General features: G+C 46.0%; 1 protein-coding gene across 6 annotated transcripts in view; it reads right to left on the bottom strand.

The window, feature by feature from the left end:
* Positions 1–14,839, bottom strand: part of si:ch73-103b11.2 (trichohyalin) — a 105,321-nt gene that overhangs the window by 22,585 nt on the left and 67,897 nt on the right. For 3 of the 6 annotated variants that reach the window (XM_024008071.2, XM_024008069.2, XM_024008072.2), the window contains exons 6-13: positions 11,739–11,955; positions 9,779–10,304; positions 8,299–8,446; positions 6,328–6,438; positions 2,739–2,795; positions 2,536–2,604; positions 2,328–2,423; positions 117–229 (exon numbers count right to left, since the gene is read on the bottom strand). In XM_024008071.2, coding sequence (XP_023863839.1) covers positions 117–229; positions 2,328–2,423; positions 2,536–2,604; positions 2,739–2,795; positions 6,328–6,438; positions 8,299–8,446; positions 9,779–10,304; positions 11,739–11,955 — 1,337 coding nt within the window. Of the gene's footprint in view, positions 1–116; positions 230–2,327; positions 2,424–2,535; positions 2,605–2,738; positions 2,796–3,431; positions 5,034–6,327; positions 6,439–8,298; positions 8,447–9,778; positions 10,305–11,738; positions 11,956–14,839 lie in introns of those variants that run through there. The other 3 variants (XM_024008070.2, XM_024008074.2, XM_024008075.2) reach the window with 3 other exon arrangements.

The following is a 14,839-nucleotide window of genomic DNA, read 5'->3' as shown; positions in this document are numbered from 1 at the left end:
GGACGAGGAGGAGGAGAGAGATTAGTGAGAGTAAATAAAAGTGAGGAAATTGTTATGTCTGTCAGTGGCGGGTTGTGTCGACACTCTCCCTCTCACGCTCTGTGTGTTCGTCTTACCGGGTGACATCGGGAGGAGCGATGGTGGGTCGCACGTTCTTCATGATGGCCTGAATCCAGTTGCGGCGGATTCCCGAGGTCATGGCCGACAGGGTGCACGCCCCCTCCTTACTCTGGACAAAGGGAGGGCAGGAGAGAAGGGCATGAGGGGACGACAGGGCAGGAGGGGCACAGTGTTAGAATGGCTAGCGGATGGTGACGACCAGTACTATTTAAGATGCACTCCCATCGACCAGTTGTAGCTAACTAATAAATAAATGTCAGTACCCAAAATGTTAGGGAGCAACCAAAACGCACCCCCACTGACTCCTGGCCCAAATCTTGTGTTCATTCCCCATCTCTAATGCATTCACACCATAACAGGAAACTTCTCCCAATGACAGTACAGTGAATACAATGAATTAATATAATGACTGTATTCTTCAGATGAGATTGTTCATACGATGAATTAGGGCTGGGCGATATGACGATACATATCGTGTGACGATAGAAAAACGTCTATCGTTTATCTCGTTGTGTCGCAAATCACTCTTTACGGCAATATTTTTAGTCAATTGGATGACGCTTTGCGTTCTTCCACAAAATTTCCAACACAAACAAACATGGAGGCGAGTGAACGTGACACAGAGCACGGATACACGGAGCTCGTACCTAAGAGGGGCAACTTCGGTCGCATGGATGTGGTTTGGGTATGAAAAGTCTGACACGGACCAGAAAACCGCCCTCCACAAAATAAGCCGCAGGCCGGTCCCGAAAACAGGCTCAAACACCACTAACCTCTTTTACCACCTACGCAAAAATCATGTGAAACAGTACGGAGAGTCTACGGATGAGACAGTCGAGTGCTCAAAACAAACCCCCGACTTAGACTTTGCAATAATATATTTATTTTAGGCCTATATTTAAGTTGTCCATTTACCTTTTTAGATTTTATACATTCATATTTTATATTTTGTTACATGCTTAATTGAAAATGTGCACAAAAATTCTAAATAAAAGGAGAAATAATCAAATATGAGTAAGTACCTTTTATTTGTTGAGTATAATTCAAAAGGTAATAAGAAATAGGCCTTTACATGTGGTCATTTTATATAAACTATTTATTCATTGAATTTACAGAAAATGTGCTATAACGTGATATGCATCATTAATAGGGATATGAAATGACCTATATCGGGATATGAGATTTTGGCCATATCGCCCAGCCCTACGATGAATGAACAAAAACGAGTGCACTCTCCATCCAGGGCTTCTACTGGATGTTACATTCATTTACATCATTCTGTTTTGGTGGTTCCCCCACTGGGTCAAGCCCCATTCCTGGCCTCCATCCGGTCTGCCCATGATGCAGAGCACTAAAAAGTGTTATAAATACTGGAGTTATTCATTTCTTGTCACTAAACCCGTGTTGTTCTCAGCCAAAGAGAGAATGATCTGCTCCCACTGCTCTATTTCTGATCCCCCGAACAGAAAATAACCAGGGAAGCGCCAGGAGAGAGGGCTCCAGCTCTAAGCCAATGTAAACACAACACCCACCCCACAGCAGAAGTGACATGGATGTCTATGGATGTCAAGTGTCCATGGGGCCTCATACTAACTTCAGATCTGGGCATGTCTCCCGCATTGACATCGATGCTTAGAGAAGAACGTTTCGGATGTGGCCCATCGCCAAGGGATCAAGCGTTTGGCCTATAGTCAAGGGAAACGTTGCATCGCGAGTTAATCATCCTCACCTTGCTCCTCCTATGGAAGGTCGTCTCACATTCTATCCTGTGTGCCATTAAAGCTTATGGCGAAAGCCTTCAAAACTATTTTTAGAAAAATAGGTTTTCCAAAACACGCAGGCGCCAACATTGAGTAAGCGCCGACGTAAGACCAGGTTGGTCTTTTGAATGAGTGAGGTTAGACAAACATGTTATTCAGGGCCTCCGGGTGTTGGTAGGGGGTGGCAACGTCTGTGGCAGACTTAGATCCAATGATGTCACTCTCTCACAGGGGGATGACAGGTCAAGTGACATCTCTCACGATGGGACAAATAAATGTTTCGGAAGAGAAATGACCAAACCCAATGCCGACGGCAATACCACGTGTTGTCAATGCTGTTTTTAGAGTGCAGGGTCACAGCTGAACAACAATTTGTTAGCGATGTGAAAGGTATGGACCATTTTAGGTTTGATCGATGGTATAGATGAGCAAAGTATAACCACAAACCCTCACAAGGATTTGGAAGCCATAGTTCCTCTGTACTGGGAACTCTGTGACATCATAACAGGTGGACAGGTCAATCTCGCCGTCCATATCAGCAGCCTGGAATAAAACAACAAAAAGATAAACAAAAATGTCAAGGGCCGATATTAACATTACACTGCATACATAGTTTTGTTTTGGGGGGGTATAGAAGTAATTCAGTGAGTCTTACCTCCTCAGCTATTGAGTCCCTGTAGTATCGTAGACTCTGGTCTGTGAGAACAAACCAGTGTTTGTTCCACTAGAGGTAAAAAATTATAACATTTACTAGTTTTGTTAAAGCATACTCTCCTACTTAAATCCATGAGAGATGGCATAAGGCACTGCTAATCATTTAGAAACACAACAATGATTTCTGCTAATAAAGTATATTACCATCCCATCCTCGTATAGCTTGGTCATCCATCCTTTCTTGAAATTCAACAAATCCGGCTACATTGAAAACAAAAATCAACAACAGCTTCAATTCATGACACGCTATTTACAACTAGCTTATGCTCATGGCTATCATTATCAGTGTTCGCTGCTTTATCGGTAGTCATTTACGCATAATATGTAATAGCTCTCAGCTAACAAAGTAGCGAACAGGTTTTTGTCCAGAGCCAGACAGCTCACTGCAATGCTCCCAATAAACAGCCAACAGCTCAGCAGCTAACAGCTTTTCAGTCCACGTTGCCACCCAGATTCGACTAATGGGAAGAGTGGCCCACCCAACCGCGACCTTTCATTGAACCCTGAAATACAGTAATCTTGCAAATGCATAAAAAAAATTTTTTTGCTATTACAACAGAACTTTTCAGATGTCCAAAATATCTATAGTGCTATATTTATATTAGACTTGGATTCATTCAACTAAGATAGCAATCACAGTGCAGACAGAGAACCCCTTCTATGGTTTCATCCACATAAAGACTCAATAAATGAGCACTCGATCCACAACAAGTGAGCCCTTCTTCGCCAAACTCTCACTGCTCGACTAAGCAAACCAAGAACGTCTGCTGTTCGACCACCAGAACTAAACCGTCCATTTTGTCAACAAACAGGAACTGCGCTACGTCCAACCCCTACCTTGTTTCTGTTGACCCTCATCAGGTGTGGCACGGCCACGGTCTGGTGGAGACTCATTAACACACACTCTCTCTTCCACTTGACTCCCTCTCTCCCTCGCTCTCTGTGTGTCTTTGCACAAAGAGCTGGCGCTTTAACACCCTTCACTCCAGCTATTTATAACAGGGGGGGTTTGTGGGTGGGGGGGGCTATTTTGGCAGCTGCAGCTCGGCCATACCATCCACACGTTGACAGGAGGACCACTAACACCACCCCGGGACAGTTCCCAGATCAGATCTAAGTAACACTGAGATCCATGCATGTAATCTGTTAGTAAAGTAACCTAGGGTAAGGTTAAGTAACCTAGGGTAAAGTAACATAACCTAGTCCAGGCCTGGGCAAAGGCCGGCCCGGGGGCTGTATGCGGCCCGCGACCTGATTCAATACGACCCGGGGAATCATACTCAGATCAAAGAATTTGCGATAGTAAAGTTTTGGAAGACGCATTTGTTATTCAGATTAGAAGCCCAATGAATACTCGCCTTTGTGTAATGATTTAACTCCCACCGCTTGTGGGACATTTATTTGAAGGCACGTATAAATAACAACTGCACGAGGACAGACAGGCTGACACACACGTAAACAGTTACAAATAGTAGCTAGCTAGAAATTGTGCAAAAAATAGTTTTTCAAAGAAAAGGAAAGTAGACAATGAATGTAGGGTGTTTCAGCAAGAGTGGACAGCGAAATATTTCTTTATTGAGGTATCAGGGAAAGCTGTGTACTTAGTGTGCAAAGAGAGCATCGCTGTCTTGAAAGACTACAACTTGTCCCGACACTTCCAGACGAAGCACGCAGAGAAATATAGGAACACGTTTTCTGAGCAGAGGGTAAAGTGCATCGAAAGAGTTGCTTTCTCAGTTGCAAAAGCAGCAAGGACTTTTCACAAAACTGCATTCAGCAAACGACGGAATTGCGAGCGCTAGCTATGTACTGTCCCACAAAATTGCTAAACATAGCAAGCCATTCGCTGAGGGCGAATTCATTAAAGAATGTTTAATTGACTCTGCAGCAACTTTGCCCAGACAAGAAATAGCTGTTTGAAAATGTTTCCCTGTCAAGACGAACAGTGACAGGACGTGTTGAGGACATCGCAGAAAATATGGAACAACAGTTGAAAGACAAGGTAAAAGATTTCAACTATTTCTCCTTGGCCCTGGATGAGATCAGTGATGCAGTTGTTGATATTCTTACAAGGCATAACCCCAAGACTTTGAAAGTAGAGGAGCTTGCTTCAGTGCAGTCAATGAAGAGCACAACCGCAGGGAAAGATTTATTGGAGGAGGTTAATAAGTGTATGGCAAAGCTAGGAACTGAGTTCTTGAATTTTTTTCCCAGTGTGACCACTGATGGGTGCCCAAACATGACAGGAAAAAACATTGGCCCTTTGAAAAGGATACAAGATCAAGTAGCTGAGCTGAACCCGGATCAGAAAATTGTTATCCTGCATTGCATTATTCATCAGGAGGTGCTCTGTAAATGTGTTCTGAAAATGAGCCATGTTGTGAATGCAGTCACTAAAGTGGTAAACTTCATAAGAGAAAAATCTATAAACCACATGCAGTTTGTCTCACTGTTGGAAGAGACAGAGTCAGGTCATGCAGATCTCCCCTATTTTATTTTTATTTTACCTTTATTTAACTAGGCAAGTCAGTTAAGAACAAATTCTTATTTTCAATGACGGCCTAGGAACAGTGGGTTAACTGCCTGTTCAGGGGCAGAACGACAGATTTGTACCTTGTCAGCTTGGGGATTTGAACTTGAAACCTTTCGGTTACTAGTCCAACGCTCTAACCACTAGGCTACACTGCCCTACCACACAAACGTGAGATGGCTGAGTTTGGGGAAGGTGCTTAAAAAGTGTGTGGGACTTGAAGTCGAAGATTTCTGAGTTTTTGCAAATGAAAGGAAAGTATGTGGATTTCCCTCAACTGCAAACTGCAAGATAAAGAACGGTTGGCTGATTTTGCCTTCACCGTGGACATCATGGCCCTCATGAATGAACTGAATTCCAAACTACAATTTAAGGGCCTTTTTGCACATCAGATGTACAGCCTTGTCAAAGCCTTCAAGGGAAAATGAATCCTCCTGACCCGCCAAGTAGAAGCCGACAATCTCACCCACCTTCCGACACTACTAGTCTGTTCCCTATCAGATGACCAGTGGGAGAAGTATACATCGCTGCTGCGTGCTTTGAACTGTGAGTTTTCTTGTCGCTTTGAGGATTTCAAAGTATTGGAAAATGACATGCTGTTGGTTTCCTCTCCTTTCACCTTCAATGTGGATAACGCTCCCACTGATCTGCAACTTGAGCTTATTGAGCGATGGCAAAAATATATTCTAATGTGGCCCTCCATGGAAAATAATTGCCCAGGCCTGACCTAGTATAAACTAAAGTGACCAAAAGTAAAGTAACCTAGTGTTAAGTGAAGTAACCTAGCGCAAAGTAACAACCTAGCACAAACTAAAGTGACCTAATGTAAAGTAACCTAGCATAAAGTAAAGTGGAGTAACCTAGCATAAAGTAAAGTGGAGTAACCTAGCGTAAAGTGGAGTAACCTAGCGTAAAGTAGAGTAACCTAGCATAAAGTAAAGTGGAGTAACCTAGCATAAAGTAAAGTGGAGTAACCTAGCATAAAGTAAAGTGGAGTAACCTAGCATAAAGTGGAGTAACCTAGCGTAAAGTGGAGTAACCTAGCGTAAAGTGGAGTAACCTAGCGTAAAGTGGAGTAACCTAGCGTAAAGTGGAGTAACCTATCATAAAGTAAAGTGGAGTAACCTAGCATAAAGTAAAGTGGAGTAACCTAGCGTAAAGTGGAGTAACCTAGCATAAAGTAAAACACTGCCCAGCACTCACAGTCATGGAGGACTCGGTCACTCGGCGGTCCAGGGACTTTGCCCTCCGGAAGTTGAAAGAGCAGGACACATCAGGAACGCAACGCTCCTTCTCAGCATCCAATGACATCTCCTGAAAATGCCCAACATATAGGGTCGACATGACATGAATCCATTGGCTATGAAATATTACTAAAACACTCACTACAGCTCATATACAGTGCATTCGGAAAGTATTCAGACCCCTTCACTTTATCTACATTTTGTCGCTTTATAACCTTATTCCCCTCATCAATCTACACACGATACCCCATAATGACAAAGCGAAAACAGGTTTTTAGAAACGTTTGCAAATTTGAAAAAAATAAAACAAATAACTTATTTACATAAGTATTCAAACCCTTTGCTATGACACTCAAAATTGAGCTCAGGTGCTTCCTGTTTCCATTAATCATCCTTGAGATGCTTCTACTACTTGATTGGAGTCCACCTGTGGTAAATTGAATTGATTGGACATGATTTGTAAAGGCACACACCTGTCTATATAAGGTCCCACAGTTGACAGTGCATGTCAGAGCAAAAACCAAGCCATGAGGCCGAAGGGATTGTCCTTAGAGATCCAAGACAGGATTGTGTCGAGGCACAGATCTGGGCGAAGAGTTACAAAAAATGTCTGCACCACTGAAGGTGCACAAGAACACAGTGGCCTCCATCATTCGTAAATGGAAGAAGTTTGGAACCACCAAGACTCTTTGTAGGGCTGGCTGCCCGGCCAAACTGAGCAATCAGGGGAGAAGGGCCTTGATCAGGGAGTTGACCAAAAACCCAATGGTCACTCTAACAGAGCTCCAGAGTTCCTCTGTGAAGAAGGGAGAACCTTCCAGAAGGACAACCATCTCTGCAGCACTCTACCACTCATCATTAAAAGGCACATGACAGCCTGCTTGGAGTTTGCCAAAAGGCACCTAAAGGACCGTCAGTGAGAATGAGAAACAACATTCTCTGGTCTGACGAAACCAAGATTGAACTCTTTGGCCTGAATGCCAAGCATCACGTCTGGAGGAAACCTGGCACCATCACTACGGTGAATCATGGTGGTGGCAGCATCATGCTGTGGAGATGTTTTTCAGCAACAGGGACTGGGAGACTAGTCAGGATCGAGGCACAGATGAACAGAGCAAAGTACAGAGAGATCCTTGATGAAAACCTGGTCCAGACCGCTCAGGACCTCCGACTACGGCTAAGGTTCACCTTCCAACAGGACAATGACCCTAAGCACACAGCCAAGACAACGCAGGATTGGCTTCAGGACAAGTCTCTGAACGTCCTTGAGTGGCCCAGCCAGAGCCCAGACTTGAACCCGATCTAACATCTCTGGAGAGACCTGAAAATAGCTGTGCAGCGACACTCTCCATCCAACCTGACAGAGCTTGAGAGAATCTGCAGAGAAGAATTGGAGAAACTCCCCAAATACAGGTGTGCCAAGCTTGTAGCATCATACCCAAGAAGACTTGACGCTGTAAAGCTGCCAAAGGTGAATCAACAAAGTACTGAGTAAAGGGTCTGAATACTTGTGTAAATGTGATATTTCAACAACAAAAAATTATACATTTGCAAACATTTCTAAAAACCTGTTTTTGTTTTGTCATTAATGGGTATTGTGTGTAGATTGATGAGGGGGGAAAAACAGTTGAATCCATTCTAGAATAAGGCTGTAAAGTAGCAAAATGTGGAAAAAGTCAAGGGGTCTGAATACTTTCCGAATGCACTGTAAACTACTGTACTGTATGTATTCACGTAAATTGTAACACGGTTATCTTCATATTGACGTCAACTGAAACATTAATGAAAGGTTTATGATGAACGAGAGTTCTCCGTAAATTGGATTGTAGGTTTACTAATGTTAACGACAGCTAATGTTAGGTGCCATGTATGGTTTATGACCCCTAACGACAGCCTTGTGTCACATTATGTTAGGGGGGGGGGACATTACCTGTTTGCAGGCGAGGGAGCGTCTCTCGCTACGCCCCTGCCTCTGGACAGACACGGTATTGGAGGGGGGCTCCGAAGGAGAGGTGGTGTCCATGTGTTCCACGCCCTCCCCATCCCCTGACTCAAACTTCCCTATCACCTGAGAACGCCTGTGGAAAACATACACATACGCCGTCAGCAACACACACACACACACACACACACACACACACACACACACACACACACACACACGTTATCATGAACAGTATCACATGAACAGCATGACATAGGGTCTTTGAAACTTCAGCTATGCGTCATCATCTCTTGCTGTACTTAAGTGGCAGCATTTTGTTTCCAATAACTGAAGAGTAACATGACTTCATAAGAAGGCTGCCGACGGTTTTCCAGTAAAACACGAGGCTCTAACCCACTCAAACTGCTGCGGCTAAAACCGTCTGCAGCCTTTCCTCTTATAAAGTCGTGTTACTCTTCAGTCGGCCATGCTTCAGGATATAACACACAATCAAATGCGCTACAAAAACAAAAAAAGAGAAAATCCTCTCAAGGTCCTAGCGTCAATGTGCGTTAACTAAAAGAGCAGAGCAGGACTATGGAGGCTGCTTTGTGCCAAAAATCTATAAATCTATAGTATCAGTCTGGTTTGAATGTAAGAACATTTTGATCAATGACTACATTGGTTAATCATTTTGGCACAACCACATATTCCATAGAGAGAATGTGTAAGTGCAACTAGAAAAGGAAAATGGTCCACAAAAGACTGATAGAGTATGATGAGTATAGAGTGTTATGTGAAGAGATCAAACTTCAGATGGAGGAAGAAGGATCATTGTAGGATTAAGGACCATGTTCCCAGGAGCAGCAGCAATGGCAGCATCAGCAGCGTTAGCCAAGGAGACTGGACCAGGTGTGAGTGAATGTGTGTGTGTGTGTGTGTGTGTGTGTGTGTGTGTGTGTGTGTGTGTGTGTGTGTGTGTGTGTGTGTGTGTGTGTGTGGTGGAATGAGAGAAAGCAGGAGTCAGCGGTAACCAGCAGGGCGCAGCAGGACGGAGGCGGAAGGTTTGGGAGGGCAAATTTTCAGAAGCTCCTGGAAGAGACAAAACAAAAAAACAAAAACAAAATAGCAAAGTAGACAGAGCTAGACAGAGGAGGAAATGTGCATGCAATAAACATACGTTGGTTTTAAATTTGGCTCCAAGAGAGCAATTCAATTATGAAAGAGGCAGAAGAGGATCTCGAGGACTGCTGCCACTAGGTGGTGCCAGAAGACCAATACAGCTCATGAAGATCATAGTAATTGAATTTAGTGGAGGGTAGACAAAACCAAAACACTGAAGATCGCATGCGTGATTACATTCAATATAGTCGGTGGGCTTACAAAGCAATGCTGTGTGTAGTGTGGGTTTGACTGTTTCTAAGTGCCTTTGTGCATAAGTTAAATACATGTGCGTGTGTGTGGTGGGTCATCTCAATATCCTCACCTGCGCTCCAGCCCAAACAGCCTGGCCACCTCCTCCCGTCCGGGGCTGCGTGTGCGCGCTCTCAGCTCCACCCTCTTCTTGTCCGAGCGGAAGGCCTCGCGGTGGCTCAGCCGGCGCGCCCGRGGCACGTTCGACAGCACCACGTAGTCCTTGCCTGGTCGTCCCACTCTTCCCCCACCACCACCTCCAACATTCCCACCTGCCCCGACTCGGCTGTCCCAGCTCAGGGCATTGCTGCTGGGCTCCGAGTCAAGGGAGCTCTGGGAGGAGCTGACGGTGGAGTAGCTAGGGGAGAGGAGGGCGCCTGGGGAGGGGAGGGGGTCTGAGGAGGGGTAGTTCAGGGAGGTGTTGGGGTACGAGGGGGAGTCACAGGGGCTGTACCTGTGGTGGAGGACGCCGAGGGAGGTAGAGGTGGTCAGGGGCTGGTGCTGGGGAGGCTGGGGGGGCTCCGGCGACTTTGTCTTCTCCAGGGAGAAGTAGCCACTCTCCACTCGTACCTTGCGTCCGCCGCTCAGGGAGCTACCGTCTTGAACCACACAAACAAAGCAGAGCAAGCGAAAGATTACAAAAATGTTTGGCAGAAAATAATACATAAGCACGTACACTACGTGGTTAAAAGGATGTGGACACCTTCTCGTCATCTCATTTCAAAATCATGGGTATTAATATGGAGTTGGGTCCACCCTTTGCTGCTAAATAGCCTCCACTCTTCTGGGAAGGCTTTCCACTAATGTTGGAACATTGCTGCGGGGACTTGCTTCCATTCAGCCCCAAGAGCATTAGTGAGGTCAGGCACTGATGTTGGTCCATTAGGCCTGGCGTTCCAATTAATCTCAAAGGTGTTTGATTGGGTTGAGGTCAGGGCTCTGTGCAGGCCAGTCAAGATATTCCACATCGATCTCGACAAACCATTTCTGTGTGGACCTCACTTTGTGCACAGGGGCATTTGCATGCTGAAACAGGAAAGGGCCTTCCCCAAACTGTTGCCACAAAGTCAGAAGCACAGAATCGTCATTGTATGCTGTAGCATTAAGATTTCCCTTCATTGGAACCAATGGGCCTAGCCCGAACCATGAAAAACAGTCCCAGACCATTATTCCTCCTCCACCAAACTTTACAGTTTGCTCTATGCATTCGGGCAGGTAGCGTTCTCCTGGCATCCGCCAAACCCAGATTCGACCATCGGACTGCCAGATGGTGAAGCGTAGTTCATCACTCCAGAAAATGCGTTTCCACTGCTCCAATGGTGGCGAGCTTTGTACCGCTCCTGCCAATGCTTGGCATTGCGCATGGTGATCTTAGGCTTGTGTGCGGCTGCTCGGCCATGGAAACCCATTTCACGAAGCCCCCGATGAACAGTTCTTGTGCTGACTTTGCTTCCAGAGGCAGTTTGGAACTCGACACTGAGTTTAGCATCCGAGGACAGACACATTTTGTTACGCGCTAAGCGCTTCAGCACTCGGCGTTCCCGTTCTATGATCTTGTGTGGCCTACCACTTCGCGGCTGAGCCGTTGTTGCTCCTAGACGTTTCCATTTCACAATAACAGCACTTACAGTTGACCAGGGCAGCTCTAGCAGGATAGAAATATGACGAGCTGACTTGTTGGAAAGGTGGCATCCTATGACAGTGCCACATTGAAAGTCACTGATCTCTTCAGTACGGGCAATTCTACTGCCAATGTTTGTCAATGGAGATTGCATAGCGTTGTGTTTGATTTTATACACTTGTCAGCAACGGATGTGAAATAGCCGAATCCACTAATTTGAATGGTTGTCCACATACTTTTGGCCAGATAGTGTACATGAACACAGAGCGAGGATATCAACATTGGATATCAACATTGGCGTTCAATAACTGCCTTGGATGTTGATTAAAAACCAAAATGACTGATATGCTGACACCCAAAAATGTATTGGTTCAGGTGCTTTGGTGAAAGTGCGTCTCCAGTCTTTCCTCACCCTCTCTGGTGACGCTTGACCCCGGGTGGCTCTGGGTCAGCTGGCTGAGACAGGAGGCGCTGCGGCTGCAGGGGATGGTGGATGCCCTGCTCCACCTCTCCTCCTGCCACAGGGTGGAGCGGCTGGCCGGCACCCGCTCTGCACTGGCTATACTGCTGGGCAGGCAGGGGATACTGCCCCCGCTACTGGTCACTGTCACCTTGGCTGGGCCGGGCTCCTGGGGGTAGAGGTGGGGGGTGGGAGAGGGGGAACGAGAACGGTAAAAGGGAGAGAGAGGGAAAGACAAGAGTGCAAGAGGGTTCAGTGGAGGAGGAAAGAGACAAATGCAATCGTTACACATGTCAACAATGAAGACGAATCATGACCATCTATTGAGTCCATGTGTTTCAGCATCTCTTTCTTTGGGGAGCTTTTTCATGTATTCCGATGACTAAGAGTTCCTTTAGCATTTTCAATAAAAATGTTGCGAAGAGACAGTATGTACAAAGAGTATTGTTTCATTACAGAACAGCACAGATTGACAGACTTAAGAGGGATGGAGGGAGGGGCAAAGGGAAAGAAAGAGAGGCAGACAGACAGCTCAACAAAGAACAAAGAGCTCCTTCATGGCAGTCACACCTGTTGTTGTTGTAGAGGACAGAACAGACAAGGGAAACATTCTGTGGGATAGAGATGTGACGACTTATGCCTGACTTCATACTTAATGTCTTCAAATGCTTGTTAATAACAAGGCAGTATATTTACTGTAAAGTCCCTGCTCATTTATGGTTTTTACAAATACCTGCATTCAGTACATATAGTACACATACACACAAAACAAATCCGTTTTGGCATGTAATCATGGATAATAAAAAGGTAGACAGCGAGTACATTTCATGACTCTTAGTATTTTGCGATACTGATAATTCTTACTTCCGTCAGCACCGCTCTTTCCTCCTTTCCCTGCGACTATATTCTTGGGATATGTTTTTTTTCTTCCGGGGGGTACTTTTTTTACCCTTTTTCATGATTTCCAATTGGTAGTTACAGTCTTGTCCGTACAGGAGTTGCAGCGATGGGGCTCGGGAGAGGCGAAGGTCGAGAGCCATGCGTCCTCCGAAACGTGACCCCGCCAAGCCGCACTGCTTCTTGACACACTGCTCGCTTAACCCGGAAGCCAGCCGCACCAAAGTGTCGGAGGAAACGCCATACAGGCAAGCGTGCATGCGCCCGGCCCGCCACTAGAGCGCGATGGGACAAGGACATCCTGGCCAGCCAGAACCTCCCGTAACCTGGACAACGCTGGGCCAATTGTGCGCCGCCTCATGGGTCTCCCGGTCGCGGCCGGCTGCGACACAGCCTGGGATCGAACCTTGGTCTGTAGTGAGGCCTCTAGCACTGCGATACAGTGCCTTAGACCGCTGCACCACTCAGGAGGCCCTGGGATATGTTTACGTGTGGCCGGAGATAATAAAATCTGAATACACCCTTGCTATCTCCGGCCAATCCCCTCTCAAACAGCACATATGGAGGCATGCCACTAAACCCTGAACTACTGCCTTTGAAACAAGAAAAATGTATAAGAGTATCCACTTTGATCCCCTTCCACCTGGATTGATTGGAATTGGGATTAAGGTTTGAGAATGGGATTGTGTAGCCATTCAGGATTGAAGTACATCCAGTTTGGCTCAACTCAAAGCATGTCCGTTCATGTCTCTGGTGGAAAAATGACAGCTCGGACTTCGTACACCCTGCAAATCACACAGAGCCTTTGCAGTTAGGGGGTGGATCTATTGGGCGGCAGGTAGCCTAGTGGTTAGAGGGTTGGGGTCAGTAACCGAAAGGTCACTGGTTCTAATACCCGAGCGGACAAAGTGAACAATCTGTTGGTGTGCCCTTGAGCAAGGCCCTTAACCCTACTTTGTTCCAGGACCCTGTAAAACAACACATTTCACTGCACCTATCCACTGTATGTGACAAGAACAAATGTTTTCCTCAGCAGTAACAGTGAGTCTTCACAGTCAGGTGGGCCTGACAACGGAACCTTATGGGGGTCCATTCCAGAGGTTGGTCTTCTCAACAGGGTTGAATATTCAAGAAGCCTGGAACAGGACACGGAGCCACTAATGCCCTGCCGGTGGCCCCTTGCCATGGCGGAGCAGATTGTCTTCCCTCTTGCCTCAAAGTCCCTGCTACTCAAGACCATATAGCCAGGAGCAAGGATTTGGAGGAGCAAACATCGCATTTCTGTCCCAAGGGTTTTTTTTTCAACTCGAGAGGATCATAGAAAGACCGTTTCTGGCCACTCTCACGAAAAGCCAGCAACACCAGAATGGCCTGTCAAGATACAATGGACTTAACCTCTCCTTGTCAGGTGCTGTTTGCCTTGGAACCACTTCCCAGAAAGCAAACAGATGTTTCTCTGTGCCTACGTATTTACAGAGCAGACAGGAATCTCTGGTGAGACACGTGTAAGTGGGTGGAGAGGTTTCAGGTGGAAATGGCTTCTTAGCACTGTTTTTAGTAAATGGGGAAGTGGAGAGACATTCAGTGTTACATTGAATATGCACCTATGTGACAACCTCTTTCCTATAACTACGCTCTGGTACAGAGATCAAGCAAACAGCACTGGTCAGACCTGGATGCGACGATGACGGAAACCGATCTGGAACCTGCAATGAAAGCGACGTCACTCTCTCAAGTAAACAACCTTAATTACATGGCTTGGCCTTGACTCATTGTACCGTATATCTGCAAGTGGATTCCGCCAGAAATGTCAATGAGTGTCATTGACTCGACACATACCATACTTGTACATACATATAAAAGAGAAGTACAGAAAGTCAGGCAGACAGTGTTTTGTAGGAACGAGCAATAACTCTGGCCCCCACTGGCTCTTTTCCTGATGCAGAGCACTGTCAACCCAGTTTTGGCCCCTGCATTTGTTCTGTGGTTTCTGTGCAGAATGCTGCCAGCCAGCACCAGCAATTACTGCTACCGAGTGGGTAAAGGGAGGGCACAGGGAGAGGGGGCAGACAGACAAGCCAATTAGACATAGCAAGACAGACAGACAGACAGAAAGCAGCTACACTCACTGCTGTGCAGAGCAGACTTCAGGAACA

The sequence above is a fragment of the Salvelinus sp. IW2-2015 genome, linkage group LG18 (genome assembly GCF_002910315.2).
Source record: "Salvelinus sp. IW2-2015 linkage group LG18, ASM291031v2, whole genome shotgun sequence".
Taxonomy (NCBI): Eukaryota; Metazoa; Chordata; class Actinopteri; order Salmoniformes; family Salmonidae; genus Salvelinus; species Salvelinus sp. IW2-2015.
This window is presented reverse-complemented; position numbering and strand designations above follow the sequence as displayed.